Here is a 22,889-nt window from a genome sequence, read left to right as displayed (position 1 = left end):
TGGGGTAAACTGGGGAGCACCTACTGGTTCTGATATGTTTCCAGAATACGGAAACCTGGAGCCATGGGTTACTTTCCCACTCTTTGGGACAGAGTGTGTATCAAAGAAGACACACCAGCGGGATGGAGCTATTCTGTGACCGTTCACGTGGTGGCTCACGAGATTTTTGATGCTGGCGCAGACAGTAATGTGTCCCCTGGCCCAGATGGTCTTCTTTAAGGGCCAGAGGCAATTTACTGGGAGGCCCAGAATGAAACTGGACCCTCCTTACTTTGTAAGCGCCAAATGATCTGCAGCTTTTGGAGGGTGTTGTGACGGGTGGGTGTTGTGGGCAAGAGTGGGTGGGGACAGGACGGACCTGTGTACAAACGTCTTTGGCTCTGCTGGGCCCTGGTTAGTGTCGGTACATGTTTGCTCAGCTGTGGTACCAGGTGGTGCTTTAAAATACCTCCGCTTTATCAAATGTCCGGAGAGCCCGCAAATGAGAATTTAGAGAGTCCAATTCTCCCAAGTGTGGAAATAAGAGGATCCACCACCCTCAAATGGGAGAAAGTTCAGGGGCGCAAAGGAAAATGGGGGCTCCCACCTACCGGGAATTGATGAGGTTGAGCGCCTTCAGAGAGTGGGTCAGCCAGAGGTCGGTCAGAGCCTCCAGCTCGGCTCTGAGCTGCAGCCAAGTCTCTCTTTTGGGAGCTCCTATCAAGCCTGTGGACAAGGGAAATAAAGATGTGCTGGTCATTATTTGAGAAGTCTGGGGGCTAGTGGTTAGGGAGGGGGAGTCTAGCTACTGGTACCCTGAGGTTTCAAATCAGATGACACCCAAGGACAACTTTAATCCAGTGATTTTAATCTTATTTTGGGATTGATGGATCAATCCATCTACTGATTGATCCATCCATCCATCCATCCATCCGTCCATCCTCCTTCCTCCCTTTGCTCATCTGTCCATCCAACCAAGACTTCAGGAGTGCCTTCTCTGTGCTCAGTATTGTAACAGGCACTTTTACACAGATGAACAAAAAATGCAGAGTACTGAGTTCATACTGTTATTAGTGGAGACCAAAAAATGGATAATGAAATAAAAATGACTAACATTTATTGAGTGCTTACTATGTGTAGGGTCCTGTCCTTTTAACATGATTTGTTTTATTTTCACAGTGACCCCAGAGGGGAACACTCTTTTTATTTACTTATGTTTAATTGAGATATAGTTGGCATATGACATCGTGTAAGTCAGGTAAAGAAACTGAGGCCGTGTGAGGCTGATGGACTTGCTCACCGCAGAGAGGAAATAACGGAGCCGGGTGCGGCAGCCAGGCAGCAGAGCTCCAGAGCCTACTCTATGGTGTTTCTACACTTGACCATCGCTCTGTCAGCCATCAAGGCCCTTGAGATGCAGTTCAGCCTCCATAGCCTCCGCCCTCGCACCTGTGAGCTTGCCAATCTCATCTCTTGCCATTGCCCTGAGGTCCTTCCATTCTGGCCCTAGTGGCCTCCTCTCTGTCCCCTGGAACATCAAGTCTGTTCCTGTCTCAGGACCTTTGCACGCCTCTTTTCAGGACCTGGACCACACCTTCCCTTTTTGCACAAATCCTTCACACTCATTTCTAATGCCCTTTCTTCTGGAAGCCTTAGCCTGGTCAGCTCTCTCTATTTTATGCTCTGCCAACACACTGTATCTCTTCTTTACACCACTTGCCACAATGATCATTTTACACGCATGTGTGTGATTATGTGTTTGATGTCTGCTTCAGCCGTTACGCTGTTTGCTCCCTGAGGGCAAGGACCACGCCGGCTTTGATGGTGGCATCAGCCCTGGGAAGGTATCGTAGAGCAGGGGCTGGTGTGTGGTTGGTGCTGAGTCAGCATTTGTCCAAGGAAGAATGAATTCAGTGGGACGAAAGTGCTGCCGGCGGTCTCTGGCTTTCCCTCCTCCCTGCACCTTCCCCGCGGCCCCTCAGCTGGGGGCTTAATAGCAATACAACCCCCCAGGGGCAGGTGTACGGTTAGCAGGGGGCTTCCCACGCGTGCTGCCACGGGTAGCCAGCCGGTCAGCCGCTCCGACTCTGCGCCTGCTAGGAAGCAAGCTTCAGGCTTTTGTCGGCCTGCCCCCCACCCGTAGCTTCCCCCCACCCCCCTGACACTTGCAACATTTAAGAAGTGTTCACGGTGCGGCGGCTGACAGCACAGAGCTGTCAGCACAGAGCCCGACGCAAGGCTTGAACTCACATACCGTGAGATCATGACCTGAGCCGAAGTCGGACGCTTAACTGACTGAGCCCCCCAGGCGCCCCTTGTTAAGCGTTTTCTGTCTTCACCCTGTACCTTGCACATGTCTCTCTGCTGGGCACAACTTCCAAAACCCATGGGCTCCTGGGGTGTGTGGTGAGCCCCAGGCTGGAGGCTGCAGCCCTCCCCGGGCTGGCTCTGTGATGCAGGAACAGCTGGGGGAGAGGCGAGGGGGAGCTGCGGGCAGGGGTGGGGGAGGGCTGCCCGCGGGGTCCTTCTAGCCTCAAGCCCCCCTCGCCCACTGACACACGGGGCAATTTCCCCTCAGCTTATGGGAAAGCAAAGCAGCCTGACGCAGCGCCGGGCACTTCCTGGGGCTTAACCTGGATGAGGGGCAGGTGGCCCCTACTGGCCGACTCCACCGTCTCCCCTATTCCATGCACTCCCGCTCCCTTCCTCTCTGCGCGCAGGGGAGGGTGAGCAAGCAGGGCTGACTCTGAAGCTCTCCGCTTCACTCTCACAGTCGACAGACTCGGGTATGAGGGGCCGCAGAGTGTGGGCAGAGGTGGTGAGGCGCTCAGCCTGGCCCACCTCGGCTGTGTGACGCTGGGCGGGTTACTTAACGTCTCTGATCTTGGTTTCCAGGTTTATACAACATGGAGGATGAAAGTACTCACAGGGGTGTCTTAAAGAGCAATTAAGATTTTAGATGACAAGCCTTCGTCACAGAGCCTGGCATACAGCAAGCGCTCAACAAATGTTAGCTGTTGCCGGAACTGCATTAGGGCTGCAGCCACAGACAAGACAGAAAATCTGACCCAAAAAACTGACAGTCTGTCCGGGGAAAGCAGAAGACAGAAGAACTTGAAAGGCTCCCAGGGAAAACTGAAAGGAACTAGTGACAAATGCTACCTGGCTGCTATCCACAGAGTCATGACTTTTGTGCCCATTAACCACAAACGTTCCCATGACCCAGGGAGACAGAATTATTTTTATCCCCATTTCTCAGATTTAGGCATTGAGGCTCAGGGAGGTAGCTAGAAAGTGGAGGCATTGGGATGGGAAGTAGGTTCTGTCCAGTTTGAGATCCTAAATTCCTTCTGGGACCCTACTCTTTCTGGGGCTGGGGGAGGGAGCCCTGGACACTTTGGGGGCCACGGGGGATCCAGCAGGCACCACCCGCTGCCCACTCAGACCTGATCCCTTTGTGGGCCAGCAGCTGGTGCCACACATTGTGACAGTTGAAACACCCCCAGATGCCTTCCTGGGGAGGAGCAGTGTCACTCCTGTTAAGAACCACTGGCCTAGAGAATTCTAGAAACAGTGATCTGGGGCCTGGCACTGGCAAGCCAGCCTTGCCCAAAGCCGTCTCCGGACTTCTTGTTCAGCGTGATGACCAACGGTCTCTTGCTACTGAAGCCGGTGGCTTTCACCTTGACTGCACATTAGAGCCCGAGTTCTGTGATTCCGACCCAGGCTGTGGCCAAGAACGTCAGAACTGGGGGCGCCTGGGGGGCTCATTCGGTTAAGCGTCTGACTGACTCTTGATTTGAGCTCGGGTCATGATCTCACGGTTGTGAGATCGAGCCCCGAATCAGGCTCTGCACTGACGGCACGGGGCCTGCTTGGGATTCCGTCTCTCCCTCCCTCTCTGTTTCTAAAATAGAAAGAAAATCAGAACCGGAAATGCCTCCGGTGGTCCCAATATGAGAACCAGTGGCTTCCAGTCCATCTCCTGTTTCAATGTTTCCACAAACTACTTGGGAATCTTGTTCAAAACGTAGATTCTGACGCAGCCGCCTAGAGTAGGGCCCGAGAGGCTGACGTCCGGGGGGGGATGCTCGGCCCGCCGTCTGAGCAGCAAGGGCTGAAGCCTCGGGTCCCCCAACTCCAGCGAGGGGCCGCGTCGCCTGAAGGGCGTGTGGGAAGCAGAAGGCCGGCCCACCCCAGCCGCAGACGCGGCATGTCCGGTGAGGGCCCGAGACTCGGACGCCCCGCACGTCTCCGGGTGCTTCGGCGCGGCGGTGTGCGGACCACACTTGGTCAAGACGTGGGGTGGGGCCGCCCCGCCCCCAGCGGGCTGTGTGATCCTGGCCCGGCTGCATCATCGGTTCCTCAGTTTCCTCCCCCTCAACGTGAGGACGCAGAGATGCTCTGTCCTCTCCCAGAGCGCGCGCCACGGAGCTCGCGTTCACGCCCTGGGAGCCGCGGCCGCCCTTGACCCTGCCTGGGCCCCGGGGCCGCGGGCTGAGCATGGGCAGAACCCCCGGACGGCGCGGCCCCCCCTTCCGGCCCACTCACCGCCGACGTTGTTCTTGTACGTGTTGTACATCTCCTTCACCCGCCGGTAGCGGAAGGCCAGCTTCCTCATCCAGTCCACGCCGCCGTGGACGCCGGAGCCCAGGCACAGGTTGGCCCCCGGGGCCGAGCTGTGGAAGCCGTCGGCCGAGAAGTTGTAGGTGCTGCGAGAGGGGGCGAGAGACGGGTCAGTGTGCGAGGGGGGCTCTCGGCAGGGAGACCGCGGCCCCGCGAAGCCCCTGCATGCAGTGGCTGCTAGGAGAAGCCCTGACCCCCCTTTAGAGTTCGATGCTAGAAGGTAAGTCCAGAATATGGTTGTGGCCGGTTCATCGTGAGAGAAGAGTCTGGAAGAAAACATGTTAGTTCCCGCCACTTTGATCCCCCAGTCTGTGCTGTCTCACGTCCCCTGTAAGGCCTGGCTCCTGACTCCTTCTTGCCGCTCCAGGAGCGTGTACCTACCTTTCCACAGAAATGCCACATTCTAGGTTTTTAAATATATATTTTTTTAAATTTATTTCTAGGAGAGAGAGAGAGAGACAGCGTGAGCAGGGGAGGGTCAGAGAGAGAGGGAGACACAGACTCTGAAATAGGCTCCAGGCTCTGAGCTGGCAGTCAGCACAGAGCCCGATGCGGGCCCGAACCCACGAACCGCGAGATCATGACCTAAGCGAAAGTCGGACGCTTAACCGACTAAGCCACCCAGGTGCCCCTAGGTTTTTAAATTTTTAAAATAATGTTTAATTTTTGAGAGAGACAGTGTGAGCAGGGGAGGAACAGAGAGAGAGAGAGGGAGATGCAGAATCCGAAGCAGGTTCCAGGCTCTGAGCTGTCAGCGCAGAGCCCGTCGCGGGGCTCAAACCCACGCACTGCAAGATCATGACCTGAGTGGAAGCCGGATGCTTAACCGATGGAGCCGCCCAGGGGCCCCTGAGTGTTTCTGGTTTGTTAAATCTGGCAGCGCCGATTGCTGGCGCTGTGCAGACACAGTCCTCCACTCGGAACGAAGCAGGCTGGCCTCAGGAGTTCCACGTGTGGACTGGGGAAGAGCCAGAGTGTCACACGAAGTTAACGACAGAAGTGGCACCTGGGAATCCGAACGGGAGAGTGGGGGCCACTCCTCGCCTACAGCAACCGGCGCGTGAGAATGAGCTCCCCCTCCACCAGAGACCCCTTCTCTCCCTCTGCCAGCAGCTTTGCAGGAGGTCTGCAAAGTGACCATCGCGGGGAAGCCACAGTGTGACAAGGGACACACGTGCAGTATGACCCAAAGCTTAAAAAACAAGTCTCTTTCTAGAAAAGAAGAGAAGAAAACAGGTCGGCATAATGCCAGGCTGTGACCTTGGCTCACGGTTTTCCTCTTTGCCCTATTTGCCGTTTCTAGATTTTCCAGGATGAGCTGAGGAGTAGAAAGAGACATTTCAGTTTCTACAAAGTCGTGTTGTAGCGGATGAAACGGCACCTGGAAGCCGTGTCTCGCGCACGTCTGGTACTTCAAGGCCACCGCAGCGGCCCAGGTGAAAGGGCGTCTGCGAAGGGTGAGAGGCTGGGTGGCTCTCCCTGTGGGGCGTGTGCGGTGTCCACGGCCAGAGCACTGCGCGAGTGATGCGCTGCTGTCCCCCACCGTTCTGTGCCTGGGGCCCAGCCTTGAGCAGAATCCGGCCTCCCTCCTGGGGTGACGACAAAACCCGGTGGAGGCCCCAGAAGCGCCTGGGATGAACTCTCCTCGGCCTGATTTCCCCTGGGGGCTCCCTGGGGCCTGCGGGCCGGCGACTTAACCCTGAAGGACCCAAATGCAGTCCCTGGCGTTCTGCACAGCACATTGTGTGAAGAGCCAGAGAGAGACAGCGGCCACAGGGTCACACACACATACACACACCCGCGTCCCTTGTCACAGACATTTCTGCGAGTGTGACCGTGTACAACACCGGAAGCAAGGAAGCCATGATGGCAGCAAGTGGATGGTTCGAGACGGCGAGGATATGGGTGGTACCGTCTCTTCTCAAATGTACAAAACCCCGCGGAGAACAGATGGACCCAATAACCCGTCTGTTCAAAAACGTCCTTTTTCCCGCGAAGGACGTGACCGGCTTCCTTACACAGACGTGTTGCTGCTTCTTCATTTCACCCGCCTTGGGTGGTGACGACCGGGGGTAAAGATGAACGAAATACACCCAACTCGTGAAGGGGGACAGACGACATCCAACCGCAGGGCCAGGGAGCCTCGCGCCGGGCGCTTTTCCAGCACGGGCAGCCCGGTGTGGGGGGGGGGGTCGAGAAATGACTTTACCCCGTCACACCCCTCGTTTCCAGAAGCCGCACTTCAGTCCCTCCGCTTTACTGCAGAGATTCCCATCTCGCAGGACAATATCTCCTTCTTCTTTCTTAGAAACTTTATTTTCCGCCAACCTCGATTCCATCTTCTCTTTGAGCCTCTGTGGAAGGACAGCCTAGGGCCCTCGGGGGTTGCTGCTGCCCGTTCGGTGGCCGGAGCACTGCGGTCCTCACCGGGGAACCCCGGGGCAGGCACCGAGGGCAGCTGCGCGCCCCCGACCCGCCTGCAGCCACAGCCCATCACCCGGAAACTCCTCCTCCTCCGCCACGGGCTTTCCAGCCACGGCCGGCTCCTCCTCCATCTCTTCAGAAGTCTCTGTAGAAGCCGAGATCAGGCGTGGTCTCCGGGGGTGTCACGGGAGACGGTGCCACGGACGCGCAGGATGTCCTAGGCCACCACCCTCCCCCACCGGACCGCCACCTCCCTCCCCTGTTGCTTGGGGGTGGCGGTGTCCACAGGGCTCAGGGGACGGTCTGTTACGCAGAGCAGCGGCCGGCGGGGTGGCACCTCTGCTGGCTACTGATCCCAGGGCTGGGCACCGTGAGGGGCGGCCGGTCAGCCCCGGGGCCAGTAGCCAGCAGGTGTGGCTCCGGGACGTGCCCGGATCTGGTCCGGGAAGGCTCGAGGAGGGAAGGCCCCGCGGCGGCGGCGCAGGTCAGCACAGCCCGCTGGCCAGCATTCCCGGGGGGCGCGGGGGGGGCCCTGACATCACTAGGGTCTCCCACGGCAACCAAGTGACGAGCCGCCCACAGAGCCTCTTCCACGTTTCTCCCGAGTTCTGACGCAGGTGCCAGTGCTTCTCCTTCTGCGGGTCACAGTTCTGTCTGGAAGCCCCGCTGGGTGCCACCTAAGTGGGTTCCTGCTGTAAGGAATTTGGGGACACCTTCCTGCTTCACTGCCAAGACGTCAAGGACTCACGATGGGAACCCGAGGGCGCCGCCTTACAGACCGCTCGCGGGGAGCGTGGAAAGGCCAGATCACCCGGCCTTGAAAAAGAACACTGACTAACCGCTCAGAGGAAAGCCTGGGTTCCCTGCCGAGCGGTGGAGGGCAGGTGGAGGGCGTCCATGAATCCTGCCCCCCCCTCCCCGGCCCCCCCGCCCCAGCTGTGGGAGGTTCGGCAAGTGACTTAATCTCTCTGTGCCTCCTATTCCCCAACTGTCAAATGGGGATGAGGAAAAGAGCATCTATTCCCGAGGGAACTGTGACGATGCCGCGAGCTAATGCACGCAAGGCACCTGCAACAGGGGGGGGGGCAAAGTAAGGGCGTTACCCAGGTTCCTTTCTGTTGCTAACGGAAAAAAAAACCAAACAAAAGAAGGGGCATTTGGTGCTTGGTGCCTGGCACACAGTAGGTGCTCAAAAGAGATTTCCTGAGTGAAGAAATGGGAGAACTTGGTTTCTAGGGGGAAAAACATCCTTGGACTGTGGGTTCTGGAAGTGAGGTTCCAAACAGCCCGGCACGAGGCGGGGTCCGGAGGACGGCTCTGCGTCCCCAGCGGGCCAGCTGCAGGGAGCGCTGCGGCTCACCGCTGTGAAGGGGAGGGTGGTTCCCAGCTGTGACGTCATGGGAAGGGCACAATGAAGCTTGATCTGGGGTTTGTTTACTCCATAAACAGAGCAGTGCTGGCTGGCACTGGAGGCTTGCTCCTTTCCTTGCCAGGCCTGATTGCCAGGGGTTTTCAGGACGGCCAAGTACTATGAAGCAGGCACCTGCCTATCACTTCCGGTGCTGCTGGGCTTTGAAATGACTTCCGGGGCCCAGGCACAGAGCTTTGATTTCTCTTTTTGGCGTAAGGTGGAAGACACACCGAGGAAGCAAACATTAAGTGACGTTACTGGCCCCCTACAGGAATCATCATTTAGTCGAATAACATTTTGGACGGGCCGAGAGGTCGGGATCATTTTGGATAAGCACACATGAACTCTGGTTCCATTTTTACAAGGTTTTCTCCGGGGCCGGCTTGGAACATTCTAGTCACATTTCTTTGGAAGCTGTCTCGTTTTGGGTACCTTATTTCTGGAATCCACGTCCTAGGAATGTTTTCCCCTAGAAACCAGACATGCCATTTACTCAGTTGAGAAATATTTGGAGTATCGACTGTGTCAACTTTTATATTAAATACCGTACATATGCTAATGAAGCAATGAAAGCTTTGAAGACGCGGAGCCAAACTCTTAGTGGTGGTGATTCTGGGAGGCAAGAACAGAGGTGATGTTTGAGGTTTTACGAGAGGCACGCGTTACTTTAGTGAGTGGGGAGAAAACCGTGGTGAGACAGACATAAGCAGAGTCATAGAGAATCTGTGGAATCTCAGCCTCAGCGACTGGAGGTGATGCATGCGGAAGAGTCTGCAGGGTGTAGGGGCTGGGCTGCAACCTTTGGGTTCTGGCCAGGCAGGCACGCGCGTCATCCTCATAGCCAGCCCGCCTCTCCTCTCCTCTCCCTTCCTGGTGAAAGGCAAGCTCAAGGACCAACCAAAAGGGGGCATTTTTGACTCCCCAAATTCCTACCTTAAATCTTGCCCATTGTCATCAGATGAGACGTCGTCAACGTGGATCTGGTCGCAATCCTACGGAGAATGTGGCAAGAGGAGAAAAAGAGGGAGAGGCATGACTGGTTAATCTGCTGTAGCCTCTGAGAGCTGAGCTGGGGAGCACTGTCCTGGGAGCCACCAGCCCTGAATTCTAGTCTGAGCTCTGCCACTACAGGTTAGGGGACCTCTGGTTAAGTCTCAGCCCTTCTTTTGCCTTTGGTTTCCTTAGAAATGAAACCATTTCTATTACCATTACAGGTTGGCTGTAAAGAGGGCCGTGACCATATCATGGATCACGCAAACCAAGATAGTTCTGCAAGTCAGAGGGGCTGCTGTTAAGATTACACTGGAGGGACAGGCACAAAACACGTCCCCTCTCCACCTGTGAGTACGTTAGCACATAGGTCGCCCTAGCCCCATGGCAGAAGCCACTGCCTTAACCAAAGGATTTCTTCTGCTCAGAACACTCTTCTGCCTTCATCTGCATAGTGAGCCTTGTATTCTTCAAGCATTAGCTTCTTTTTTTTTTTTTAAATTTTAAAAAATGTTTTATTTATTTCTGAGAGAGAGAGAGAGAGCATGAGCAGGGGAGGGTCAGAGAGAGAGGGACACACAGAATCTGAAACAGGCTCCGGACTCTGAGCTGGCTGTCAGCACAGACACCGACGCGGAGCTCGAACCCACGAACTGCAAGATCTTGACCTGAGCCGAAGGTGGATGCTTAACCGACTGAGCCACCCAGGCGACCCCTTCAAGCATTAGCTTCTGGAGGTACCCGCTTCCCCAGTCCTCTCTGGGTCTGATGATACACAATCATCACTTATGGAGTACTTATTACGTGCCAGGCAGTATTCCAAGGGGTTGCCATTCAACAGACTCCAAAGACCTACTGCCTTCCACCACCCACAATCCCCCAGTTCTACTCGGGGAAACACCTTAACACCGGTGAGTTAAGACCAAGGGGAGGGGATGTGGCCACATGACCCAGGTTCAACCAATCAGAGAGACCCAGGAGCCCTCCGGCTTCAGAGATTGCATCAGAGATGAGCACATGTGGTCTAAACTCGACCAATGAGAGAGCCAATCCCGGGAATTCGGCTGGGACTTTGGGAAAGCCTCTCCTTCGCTGCAGCTGCCGATGGTGGGAAAATCAAGTCCGAGAGCCGGAGACGGGGGAATGAGGCCCTGGTCCCGTGATCTGATCCGCTGGCTCCAGCCTTGCCTGAAACCAGCCCGTGCTGAGTGTGCGAGGTTGAACAATGCTCACCCCCCACCCCAGTGTCTATGTCCTAATCCCATGGTCCTTCTATGGCGAGAGGGACTCTGCAGATGTGACTAAGTTTAAGGGCTTGAGAGGGGGAGGGCCTTGGGGTTATGCAGGTGGGCCCTCAATGTGATTACAAGGGCTTCTGTATGAGGCAGAGGGACATCTGAAGACAGAGAGGAGAAGGGGATTCGGGGGACTGCTCTAAAGATGAAGAGGTCACCGGCCAAGATCAGGGTGGCCACCAGATGCCCAGATTCTCCCCCCAGAGCGTCGCTGATGCCTTCAGCCCAGTGACACCGATGCTGGGCTTCTGACCTCTAGAACGGTAAGAGACCACACGTGCCTTGTTATAAGCTACTACGGGGTGGTTATTGGTTACAGTCGCTGCAGGAAACCCTCCCTGGGCGCTTCGGCTCAAGCCGACGGAGCTGGATTTCTGTCACCCTGCAGCCAAGTGACGCATGAAGCCACTTGCAGTACGCACCCAGCCGTCACACAGTCCGTCCCAGTGACAGGCTGATCAGGCAAAAGTAGTGCGTGCTTTGCCTGCCCCACAGCCCCGGTGAGGCTCAGACGCCGGGTTTGGACCCTAGATCCTAACACTTCCCGGCTGTGTGACCTTGAGCCAGTTGGCAAAACCACCCTGAGCCTTAGAGGTCGCATTGGGAAGTGGGGGATGATGGAGCTCCTGCACAGGGTTGGCGGATGCCAGGAGAAGTGAGAGGCTGCGCTGAAAGCGTCTAGTACCGCGGCTGGAACACGGCAGGTGTGGGATGTGTGCTGTGCTGTGGTTTCTATTATTGTGCTAAGATTCATAAACGTGCACGTTTAGGTGCAGGGTAACCTCAGGAATCAGGTAGCTCCGGGAAAACACTGCTAGGGAGAGGAGAAGCACATGCAACTCTGAGCTTGACCTCTAAGAGAACAACTGGTGGTAACATCTCTGGACTCTCGGTGAGAGGGCAGCCTGTGGGGAAAAAACAGTGGTTTCTACTATTTTGAGCAGATCTCTTTTTACATAAGGAAGAGGCTTGAGTTTATCTTTGAGAACAGGGGTTCTACTAGGGGATGACGGGAACCCCTTCCCTCATTAATTTTTTAAGATATATAGAAGCAACTGTGTTGTTATGGAGATGCGGGTGGGGACAGTGGCATTTGGGGCAGGCCTGGCTACTCTGTGGGGTCGAGGCTGGAACCTGGTACAAAGGGGTGCTGTGGCCACTGGTCCCTCTCTGGTCCCCTGCAAGGGCTTTGGATTGTAAAGGGGTTTGCTGGGAGGTGAGGTTGGCTTCCGGAGTCCCCAGCCCCCTGGGGTCCACAGCTCTGCGGCAGGGAGAGTATGGCTCGGAGTCCTGACGCTTGGGACCCCGCACATCCGTGGGCCTGGGAACAGCACCTGGGTACAGGCAGGACTGTGCGCTCTGACAAGCCTGGAGGGGAAGGGCGGGGGGAAGTCGCCGCGCATGGGTTCCTAGGGGTCAACTGTGGGCAAGCAGAAATCAGTGAAGAACATGGCGGGTGCTAAGTGGTAAACCCAACTGGAAGCTCTTTGGAGAGTGCTGGAGAAAGAAAAAAAAAACTGGGGACGCTGAGTGACCACTCTTGAGCTAGCAGATATCTGACTTACACCTGAACCTCTATCATTCCTCATTCCAGGTTTCCTTTCTTTCCACGTACCTGGGATTCTAACTGATGCTTGGTGGTCTCAGGTATAACTGATTCCCCTTCCCAAGAGGGACTGTCCAGTGCTCGCTTCGGCAGCACATATACCAAGAGGGACTGTCCTTTGCTAAAGTAGTTGAGCACCATGGTACACCCCAACTTGAAAGATTCTATAGTCATGCTAATACCATAGCGATTAGCCACACGTGGTTATTTATAGTTATTTTCAAATCAATTTAAATTAAACAGCACAAAAAATGGAGTTCCGTAGGCCTGTTTCAAGCACTCAGCAACCACACGTAGGTGATGGCTACTGTACTGGACGGTGCACGTAACTCCCATCAGCACAGAAAATTCTAGGGGGCAGTGCTGCTCTCGAGGGGTCAAGGCATCAGGTTGACAACTTCTCTTCTGTGTCAATAAGTTCGATTAGGGAGCTCACAAGCTAGCCCACACTATGCTTGAAAAATTGTTTTGGAACAATATTTGTTGGGAGCCATTCTGAGCCCACTAGTCGAGAAAGCTCCTGGTGAGGTTAAGGCAAGTTTGCACACCAATCAGATGATGACCGATATCCACCCCCACCCAGTTATTTCTGCTGGAGCACCGACCCCCCAAGGTACTTTGTTAATCAATATCGGGAGTGACTTGTCCCCTTATTCGGGCCCTGGTATGATGATTGCACCTTGTGAAGGAACTTATTGTGGGAACAACTTCTTTCGATTATGGGAACAGACATTGTGTCTCCAGCAGGTCCTGTTTCCCTCCATACTTTCCCTTGAGCTATGAACAGACTAATGACCCTTACTCATAAAAGATTGACCTTTACGTGTACAATTCTGTTTCTACCGTTGCGTTAGTCCAAGATGTTCATACAGCTCAACATGTAAATCAGCTAACCAAAAATGTCTCTCAGGCCCTAGCTATTCAAGAAATCACAAAACTAGACACAAAGGTAAATGCACTCAAAGAGGCTATTCTATGTATTGGAAATGAGCTAAACTCTTTAAAGGTACAGTTGGCTCTCTGGTGCCATAAGGAATATAACTGGAAAATCAAGTCTTGCCCAGAGACAAAGAGCCTAACTTAGAGAGAAGGAACAGATAAGGGCAGAACATAAGTTACCACATACACCTTTGCTAACTGTTGGTGTATAGCAGCCCCTTCCCTAAGGCCTACTTTCCACAAACACCTTCCCTTTCCCTGGCAGCTGTGATGAGGATGGATAAGAATATCTACAAACCTATGACTTAATCTTAGCATTATTAAAATGTGTACGTTATCCTGTTTTCACTGAGAACACCCTGTTATTTTCTTAGTTATTCAACCTCACTCTAATTGGGACAGTTCTGCAAGAAGACTTCTATAAAACCTATTTCTGTACATTTCCCAAAACATCTTATCACAGAGAACTATCCACTGTAAAAATCCCATTTTCAGATGCCATGTTAACGTTTGACCTATAAATAAAGACACCAAACCCGACAGGGCAGAGATGCCTGCCTGGTGACCAGAATCTTCGGGCTCTCTCCCTCCCTCGTCGACACTGTCCATCCTTCAGGGACCCCTGGACCTGGCCGGAGCTGGACTCTGGCAAATAATAGCCAGTATGTGAGCTCAGGGGACCTCTCTTCCTCCCTTTGCTCTTCTCCATCTTCTCCCTTCCTGCTCTCACTCTTTCTCTGTCTTTCCAGGTTTTTGGCTACTCTGAGTCTTTACACCCTCTGGCAATGCAGGTCTTGTGTTGTTCTGTCCCAACCATCCTCAGCCCTTGCCAGTGCTCGTCTGGGCTCTCTTCCCTTCACGTCACCTGGTTACCTGGGGCCCCTGTGGGCATCCTAGTTTGAGACCTGTGATCCACACACATCGTCAACGAAACATCTTTAAAAAGCCAATGCTGACTTTGAAGACCCAGGCACAGAGAAAACAAAATTAGTAGCAGACTTCTCCCCCATCCAATGCTTTGCCTAAAATTGGAAAAATGCCTCCCTGCTCCCCCCCCCCCCAACTCCCCCAGTCCTTGCCTGAAGCTCGAAAGCCGCTCCGGGGGTCGCAGGGGCTCAGGCCCCAGGGCAGGGGCACCCTGTGCTTTCCCTGACGTCAGGGGAAAGGTATGTGGGAGGCTCTGGTTTTCTCATTTGCAAGGGGATTGTTGGGGGCGCTAAAGTGTGACAACAGTAGCGATCACATTTCGGACTCAATAAAATACCATGACGCTCAGCTAGACGCTACCTCATACTCCACCTGGATCCAGTTACCCGCTGAGGCTGAGCCGGCAGCGAGGGCAGTGGGCCCTGGGGGGGGGGGTGTCCTGTGCCCCTCAATCTCCTGCACGGGGGGCAGGCCTCCAAGGTGGAGGGCGCTGGCTTTCCACAGCCTAGGGTGCTTCTGGCCTCTTCAGGGTCACATGTGTCTATCCTGGGGTGGGGTGGGGGTCCAAGTGGGAGTTGCTGGCAAAGACAGAGGAAGAGTTCCCGTGGCCTTGACCTGGGTGGGGTGTGGGCCCCAGTGCAGTCCCAGCTGCAAGGAATTTACACTTCCTGACGTAGAGAAACACCCATACATCGTCTTGTGCGAAGATGTCCACCATCCCCGTGAGAAACGGGAAAACGCCTCGAGTTCCCTCAGCTGCATCATCACTAGACAAAGTGCGGTATGTCCATTCAGCGGGGTGCTGCCCAGCGGGTCAGATGAATGAGGGCGATTTTTCTGTTAGCCCATGGAAATATTTCCAAGACATTCTATTCAGTGAAAGATCCACCAAGAGCACGGGGGTTAGGGACCCTGATCCCCACGTACTCAGAGATCTGCATATCCCTTTGCCCTCCCCCAAACGTAACCACTAAGAGCTGTGGTTGGCTGAAAGCCTTACTGATAATACAGTTACCGCATATTTTATATGTTGCATGTATTGCATACTATATTCTTATAATAAAGTGAGCTAGAGTAAAGAGTTACTAAGAAAATCACAAGGAAGGGGTGCCTGGGTGGCTCAGTTGGTTAAATGTCCAGCTTCAACTCAGGTCATGATCTCATGGTTCATGGGTTCAACCCCACGTCAGGGTCTGTGCTGACAGCTCAGAGCCAGGAGCCTGCTTTGGATTCTGTGTCCTCCTCTCTCTCTGCTCCTCCCTCACTCCTGCTCTCTTTCTCTCTCTTTCAAAAATAAAAAGCATTAAAAAATTAAAAATAAAATAAAAAAAAAGAAAACCACAAGGGAAATTCATTTATGGTTCTATACTAAATTTATTTATTTATTTAAATGCCTTATTTATTTCTGAGAGAGAGAGAGAGAGACAGCATGAGCAGGGGAGGGTCAGAGAGAGATGGAGATACAGAATCCAAAGCAGGCTTCAGGCTCTGAGCTAGCTGACAGCACAGAGTCCGACGCAGGGCTCTAACCCACAAACCGTGAGATCATGACCTGAGCCAAAGTTGGATGCTTAACTGACTGAACCACCCAGGTGCCCCTATACTAAATTTCTTTAAAAGTCTGCATGTATGTGGATCTGTACAATTCAAACCCATGTTGTCCAAGGGTCAACTGTATTTATAAAAACCCACTGAAAACAAACCAAGGTATTTTATATGGATATATACATAGATGGACAATGAAAGATCTGGAAGCTTACACACCTGACCGGACGCAGCAGTTCCCTCTGGGAAGGCACTGGGATTGGGTTAGTGGTCAAAGGAGGCTTTAAACTTATTGAAATGCTTATTCCCTCCCTACCCCCCTACCCCCTCTCCCTCTTTCCCTCTCTAATTTTCTATAAGGATAATGCACATACACATTGTCTTTGAAAACAGAAAATGTCTCACCAGGGAGGAGACAGACAGGATGTAACAGTGAAGGACATTAAGAACACTGTTCATGTATTTGGGGGGGGGAGCAGAGTGAGGGAGACACAGAACCTGAAGCAGGCTCCAGGCTCTGAGCTGTCAGCACAGAGCCCAATGCGGGGCTTGAACCCACGGACCGCGAGATAATGACCTGAGCCGAAGTCAGACGCTTAACTGACTGAGCCACCCAGGCGCCCCTAACACTGAAGGACATTTAAGTTCCCAACGTGCCAGAGGCTGTGCTCAGTGCTTTGCATATTTTAAAGGGGGTGCGGTTGACATTCATCTCACGGGGGAGAAAGGAAGGTGAGGAGAAGTGCAGAAACTTGCCTCTCACAGGCTGAATTACGATTCTTCAAAAGATGTTGAAACCCTAACCCCCAGGGCCCACGCACGATGAGGTCATTAGGGTGGTGGCCCAACCCAATATGACAGTGTCCTTATAAACAGAGGGAAGTACGGACACAGAGACAGACACACACAGGGAGAATGCCATGTGGCCCTGAGGACAGAGAGGCACGGAAGAGACGTTAGCTCACGGCTCTGAGGAGCCAACCCTGCCTTGATCTTGGACTTCTGGTCTCAAGAACCGTGAGACAGTCTTCCTGCTGTTCAGGTCGCTCGGTCTGTGCACTTTATCGGGCAGCTAAATGAATACAATGCCCAGGGCTGCTTGGGATTCTCTCTCTCTTTCCGTGCCCCTCCCCTGCTTATGTGGGAGTGCACTCTGTCTCTCTCCGTCTCTCTCTCTCTCTCTCTGTTACTAAATAAATAAACATTAAAAAAAAAGAGAGAGAGGGGCGCCTGGGTGGCTTAGTCGCTTAAGCGTCCGACTTTCACTCAGGTCATGATCTCGCGGTTCGTGGGTTCGAGCCCTGCATCAGGCTCTGTGCTGACTGCCTGCTCAGAGCCTGGAGCCTATTTCAGAGTCTGTGTCTCCCTCTCTCTCTGACCCTCCCTTGCTCATGCTGTCTCTCTCTCCTAGGAATAAATAAAAATATTAAAAAAAAAAAAAAAAGAGAGAGAGAGAGTAAGGAGGTTTCCAGGCTTAAAAGTGGCCCTTGCCTTCAGGGTGCTTAACACATCACAAGAAAAGAGGAGGTAAATGCACAGAAAATACTGACTGCTAATTCAGCACGCAGACGTGCCGACCACCTCCTGCGAGCCCAACACCAGGCTGGGACGGTGCATGTGTTCTGGAACAGTCCCCAACTCCCTGTCTCCCCCGCCTCCACATTCCTCAACCAACCGCTCAGCAAATCCTGCCCCCTCTCCCTTCAACGCACGTCCACAGTCTGACCATTCCCACCTCGCTCGCTGCCCCCACAGGTCCACGTGCTCGTTCTCTCCCACCGAGGTCAGGGCTCAGCAAACTACAGCCTGTGGGTCAAATGAGGCCCACCCACCCCCTATCTGTGTGAATACAGCTTTAGGGCAGCACCGCCAAGTTCATTCATTTCCGTACTGTCTATGGCTGCTTTTGTCCTACGATGAACTGAGTGTGACCCTAAAATCCCTACTATCTGGCTCTTTATGGACGAAGTTTGTGGAGCCCTGACTCAGACCACCGCAGTCACTCCTCCCCCGCCCTCTGTGCTTCCATCCCTGCCTCCCTTTGAGTGAAAGCACGGTCCTCACGAAGTCCCTGGGTCTGCGTGTCTGTACCCCCTCCCATCTACGCCTGTGCTTGCAGACACAGCAGCCTCCAGCTAGTCCGTCAACAACCCATACGCTCCTGCCGCAGGCCCTTTGCACTTACTGCTCTTTCAGTTTTGAATGCCTTTCCCCTCTCTTTCCACCTGCCAAAAGCCTGCAAAGGCTCTGTTGATATCCTCTCCTTTGTGAAAACTGTCCTAACTCCACCTCACATCAGGACCAATAATTTATCTCTGTTTCTCCACTTTCTGGGGTTTCTAGCACTAACCTAAACCTGATATAATGGCCAATCTATTTTATTTTTATCTGGAAGGTAATGCCCATGGTTTGCCGATTTTTTGCAAGGTCAGAGAGTATAGCAGTTGAAAGCATAGACTCCGGACCCTAGGTTCAAACTCTGTCTCTGCGGCTTATTAACTGAATGACCTTGGACGAGGTATTGAATCTTTCCGACCCTCAGCTTCCTATCTGTAACTGAGCTACGGAACACCACTCAGCGCACTGGGCACTGCAAGGGTGAGTTACCACTCAGGACGCTGTGCACGAATGCATCCTGGGGAGTGGAGGGGGTAAGGGGGGCAGAGGTCTTCAGGCCCACACGTTCTGGACTTTGCAGATGGTGTTCAAACCCCCTTCTCTGGTCTCCAGTCCCAGCCCTGCCATTTTCTAGGTGCGTAATCTTGGGCAGCTCACTTAACACCAAAACTTTTAGTTGTTGTTTGTATTTTTTTTCTTTTCTTTTTTTTTTTTTTTTAAATATTTTTATTTATTTCTAGGAGAGAGAGACAGCGTGAACAGGGGAGGGTCAGAGAGAGAGGGAGACACAGACTGTGAAACAGGCTCCAGGCTCTGAGCTGGCAGTCAGCACAGAGCCCGACGCGGGGCTCGAACCCGCAAACCGCGAGATCATGACCTGAGCGAAAGTCGGACGCTTAACCGACTAAGCCACCCAGGCGCCCCTGTATTTTTTTTTTCAAGATTATTTTGGCTCTTTGGGGTCTTTTCTGGTTCCATACAAATTTTAGGATTGTTCTATTTCTGCGAAGAATATTGGTTTTAGTTTGATAGGGATTGCTTATTTTTTTTTATGTTTATTTATTTTTGAGAGCATGAGTAGGGGAGGGGCAGAGAGAGAGGGAGATGCAGAATCCGAGGCAGGACCCAGGCTTTGAGCTGTCGGCACAGAGCCCAATGTGGGGCTCGAATCCAAACTGTGAGATCATGACCTGAGCCGAAGTCGGAGACTTAACTGTCTGAGCCACCCAGGCCCCCTTCCATACTGTACTCTTTGAAAGGAAGTTGCTATGCAAAGCTCAGTGAGGGTGGAGTATTTAAATAAGTGATTCAAAGTCTTCTGCATGGGCTTTCTCTCCTCCCCACTTATTTATTTGTTTAATCACTATCTGTGTCATTATGGACGCACAGGTACTTATTTTATACTTAGAATCCAGTACCAGGTTGCTTGTTCTAGTAGTCAAATTGTTCCCAGCTTTGGCCACTGGCCATGCCTCCAGGGAGCTCCCGTGTCCCTCAGACATTTTCCATCACTGTAGAGTCTTTTGAGCACTTATTTTTTGGCACCGCAAAATGCTCCACATTTATTATGTGTATTTTCCACCCCAGCCCTAGAATCAGCCATTTCTCTAAGGAGCCTTGGCTCCTTTTCCTGGAAAATGGTATTAGAGCCCAAGATCTGGGTGTTGGGTGTGCTCATTGCTACCAGAGTGTCATCGCATCGGGGCTCTCTCGGGGGACGGAGGAAAGTCTCCAGGTTCTTTTTTTAAATTGTGAAACATGGTTAGTACATCCTTTTGCAGGTGTGTTGCAAGGCATGTGGGAGGCCTGATAAATGGCACCGATTATAGTCCAGATCCTTCTTTCACCACGGGTGTGGAATGGAAGCCCAGAGAGGGCCCAGGTGAAACTTACATGACGAGTCTCGGGGCACGGGTGGAAGCACCCGTGGGATCGCTGCCTTTTGTCAGCAACGGCAGCGGTTTGGCCGTTTGTCATGTGCTCACAGTCCAGACTTAGCTTCAGGGTGACACTCATCTCAGAAAATGTGTGGGAGAGCATCTCACCTTTTTCTTTGCTCTTAGTTCATGCAGGATGGGACTTACCCTTTCTCTGAATGTTTGGTGGAAATCTTGTTTAAAACCAGCTAAACCTGGTGCCCTTTTTGGAAAGCACACCCTTAACTACCATTCCAATATCTCACAGCCATTGGTTCATCCATTTTAACATTCCAGCTTCATCTAGGTTTCCAGTTCATTGGTATAATATTGTACAGTATTCTCATAATTAAAAAAACGGATCTGGGGCGCCTGGGTGGCTTAGTCGGTTAAGCGTCCGACTTTCGCTCAGGTCATGATCTCGCGGTTCGTGGGTTCGAGCCCCGCGTCGGGCTCTGTGCTGACTGCCAGCTCAGGGCCTGGAGCCTGTTTCAGAGTCTGTGACTCTCTCTCTCTGACCCTCCCTTGCTCACGCTGTCTCTCTCTCTCTCTCTCTCTCCTAGAAATAAATAAAACATTAAAAAAATTAAAAAAAAAAACAACGGATCTGCTCTGAATCTGAGTAATGTCCATCCTTCCATTCTAGATGTTGCTTATCCATCTCTTCCTCTTTTTCCTTCTTTTATTTTTTTCGTTCATGCTTGCCAAAGGCTTTGTCTTCCTTCATGCTCTTTTCAATGACCAATTCTTATTAACTTTCCTGTTTTTCTAATAAAAATGTAATCTAAGGCTGGATCACCCTGGCTCACATCCCACAGACTTCGATCCTTAACCATTCTCACCGTCGTCCGGTTCCGAGCAGTAAACTCAGTGACAAACACATATCGAAACTGTTCTGACCAAGCTGGCAAGAGCTGGGCTTCCCCCGCCTGCCCCACGGGGCTCTGATCCCGTGGCTTCTGTCCCTGGCTGCCTGGAGGCACGAATGCAGAAAGGAAGCTGTCGACAAATCTGTTGTAGAAAAATGACTCTCGCCAGAGGCCAGATGAACTCCCTGGCCACTCCTTCCCTTTCGGGGCAGGTATATTTTTAAGTGAGATTGCTTACGGCTCTCTCTGGATGTGGCAGAGAGGGGTTTGCTCCCCGGGAGGGAAACCTGGGCTGTCTTTCTTGTGTTGTCTAAATGTTTAACTTCTCTGAAGAGCACCAAGGAGGCCGTGGGCTGCACCGCGTTAATGGCCAGTTGGGCAGGATGCCTCGGAGAGCAGCTCAGCGCTGACATGGTGAAATATTATTCTCCCCGACAGCTCCCACGGCGCCGTAAATCAGCCGTCAGCCGTCAGGCCCGCGCGTCAGGCCAGCAGCTACGGCTTGCCTACGTTCCAGCTACTTCCAAGTCCCTCCGGCAAGAGCTTTCCTGAAGCTCTGGCAGCACGTGGGAACGCTCCCCCTCAAGGCCTCCCCACCTGCCCAGTCGCTCCTGAATCTGGCGGGTGGGGCGGGGGGGGGGTACTTTCAGCCAAAACCCTTTGGGTCCATCTTGTTTCTTACAGGGGATTCTTTTCTCCCCTTTGTTCTGTTGATCTTATGCCTTCTTCACCCACTCAGCTCGTTTCAAAACTGTGTGTCCCATGCAGGATAAAGGTCCCAGCTTGGAAGTCGGCTTGGCTTTGGATGAACTCTCCATACTCTTCTTAATCTGTGAACTCTCTGGGCCTCAGTTTTCTAATCTGTAAAATAGGGATTAAAAACCCTCCCTTGCAGGGTTGTTGGGAGACTTCAGTGAGAAAATGCAAGTGTGATGAGTGGAGCAGGAGCTCAATACAGGTCAGTGCTGGGCAAGGTAACATCTCGGTGCCTCAGTTTTCCCATCTGTAAAATGGGGATATGTAACAGTGTTTACTGTCTGTGGAACTCTAAGGCCAAATGAGTGAGTGCGGGCACGCCCTCTGGGTAATACATGCGTCAGCTGTCACTGTGACTATTCATTATTCCGATCTGTGCCCTCCACTCAGCTCCAGCCACAGCCTGCGTCCTTCTTTCTAGAAATGTATTCCGATCCTTTGTATATTGCTCCACTCACCTTCAGGTGGGGAGTGAGGGTGCCAGCATGGTTCATTGCGGTTTCTGTTGTTATTTGTGTGACTTCTGTTTTGCCATCTACAGCATGAAGATGATGTAACTCAGATGAACTTTTGTCTCTGTTTTCTATGTTTATGCCAGGGATTTCTGTTTCTTTTTTTTTCTTAAGATTTTTAAAAAAGTAATCTCTATGGCCAACGTGGGGCTTAAACTTACAACCCTGAGATCAAGAGTCGCATGCTCTACGCCGCCAGCCAGTGTCCCCTCTGCCAGAAATTTCTTCTCTTGTTGGCAGACCTTGCTTGTCCGAGCTACACCAGCCCTCTCTGCTTTCTCTCCCCCCCTTTTTTTAATTTTTAAAAAATGTTTTACTTATTTCTGAGAGAGAGAGAGAGAGACAGTGTGAGCAGGGGAGGGTCAGGGAGAGGAGGAGATACAGAATCCGAAGACAGGCTTCAGGCTCTGAGCTAGCTGTCAGCACAGAGCCTGATGCAGGGCTCAAACCCACGAACCGTGAGATCATGACCTGAGTTGAAGTCGGACGCTTAAACAACTGAACCACCCAGACACCTCCCCTTTTAAAAAAATTTTTTTTAATGTTTTATTTATTTCTGAGAGAGAGAGAGAGAGAGCGCAGGAGAGGGTCAGAGAGAGAGGGAGATACAGAATCCGAAGTAGTCTCATTCCCTTTGAACTCATCGTCTACAGCACTGTGTTGAGTCTAGATTTCCCGTCTGGAATCTTCTTTCCCAAGCCAGATGGCAGTTGCTCTCCCCGGGAGAGGAGGCAGAGCACAGCGAGTAAGTGCTGGGTCTAAATATTGCCACTGCCACTGTGACATTGGGCTGTTCACTCTGTGCCTCAGTTTCTTCACCTATAAAATGGGTGTTATGGACTGAACATCTATGTTCCCCGCCCTCCACAAGTCACATGTCGAAGCCCTAACTCCCAGTGTGCCTGTGTTTGGAGATGGGGCCTCTAAGGAAGTAATTGAGGTTAAATGAGGTCATGGGGGGCACTCTGATCTAACA

General features: G+C 52.6%; 1 protein-coding gene across 2 annotated transcripts in view; it reads right to left on the bottom strand.

Moving 5' to 3' along the window:
• The window catches only part of EYA2 (EYA transcriptional coactivator and phosphatase 2), a 268,108-nt gene that overhangs the window by 18,399 nt on the left and 226,820 nt on the right, over window positions 1-22,889 (bottom strand). For both annotated transcript variants that reach the window (XM_039249361.1, XM_039249362.1), the window contains exons 11-13: window positions 9,374-9,432; window positions 4,531-4,691; window positions 591-705 (exon numbers count right to left, since the gene is read on the bottom strand). In XM_039249361.1, coding sequence (XP_039105292.1) covers window positions 591-705; window positions 4,531-4,691; window positions 9,374-9,432 — 335 coding nt within the window. The remainder of the gene's footprint in view (window positions 1-590; window positions 706-4,530; window positions 4,692-9,373; window positions 9,433-22,889) is intronic.

This window comes from Hyaena hyaena, unplaced genomic scaffold (genome assembly GCF_003009895.1).
Source record: "Hyaena hyaena isolate Hyena2069 unplaced genomic scaffold, ASM300989v1 scaffold_335, whole genome shotgun sequence".
NCBI classification, from domain to species: Eukaryota; Metazoa; Chordata; class Mammalia; order Carnivora; family Hyaenidae; genus Hyaena; species Hyaena hyaena.
The sequence above is the reverse complement of the archived record's forward strand: the minus strand, read 5'-3'. Positions and strand labels throughout refer to the sequence as shown.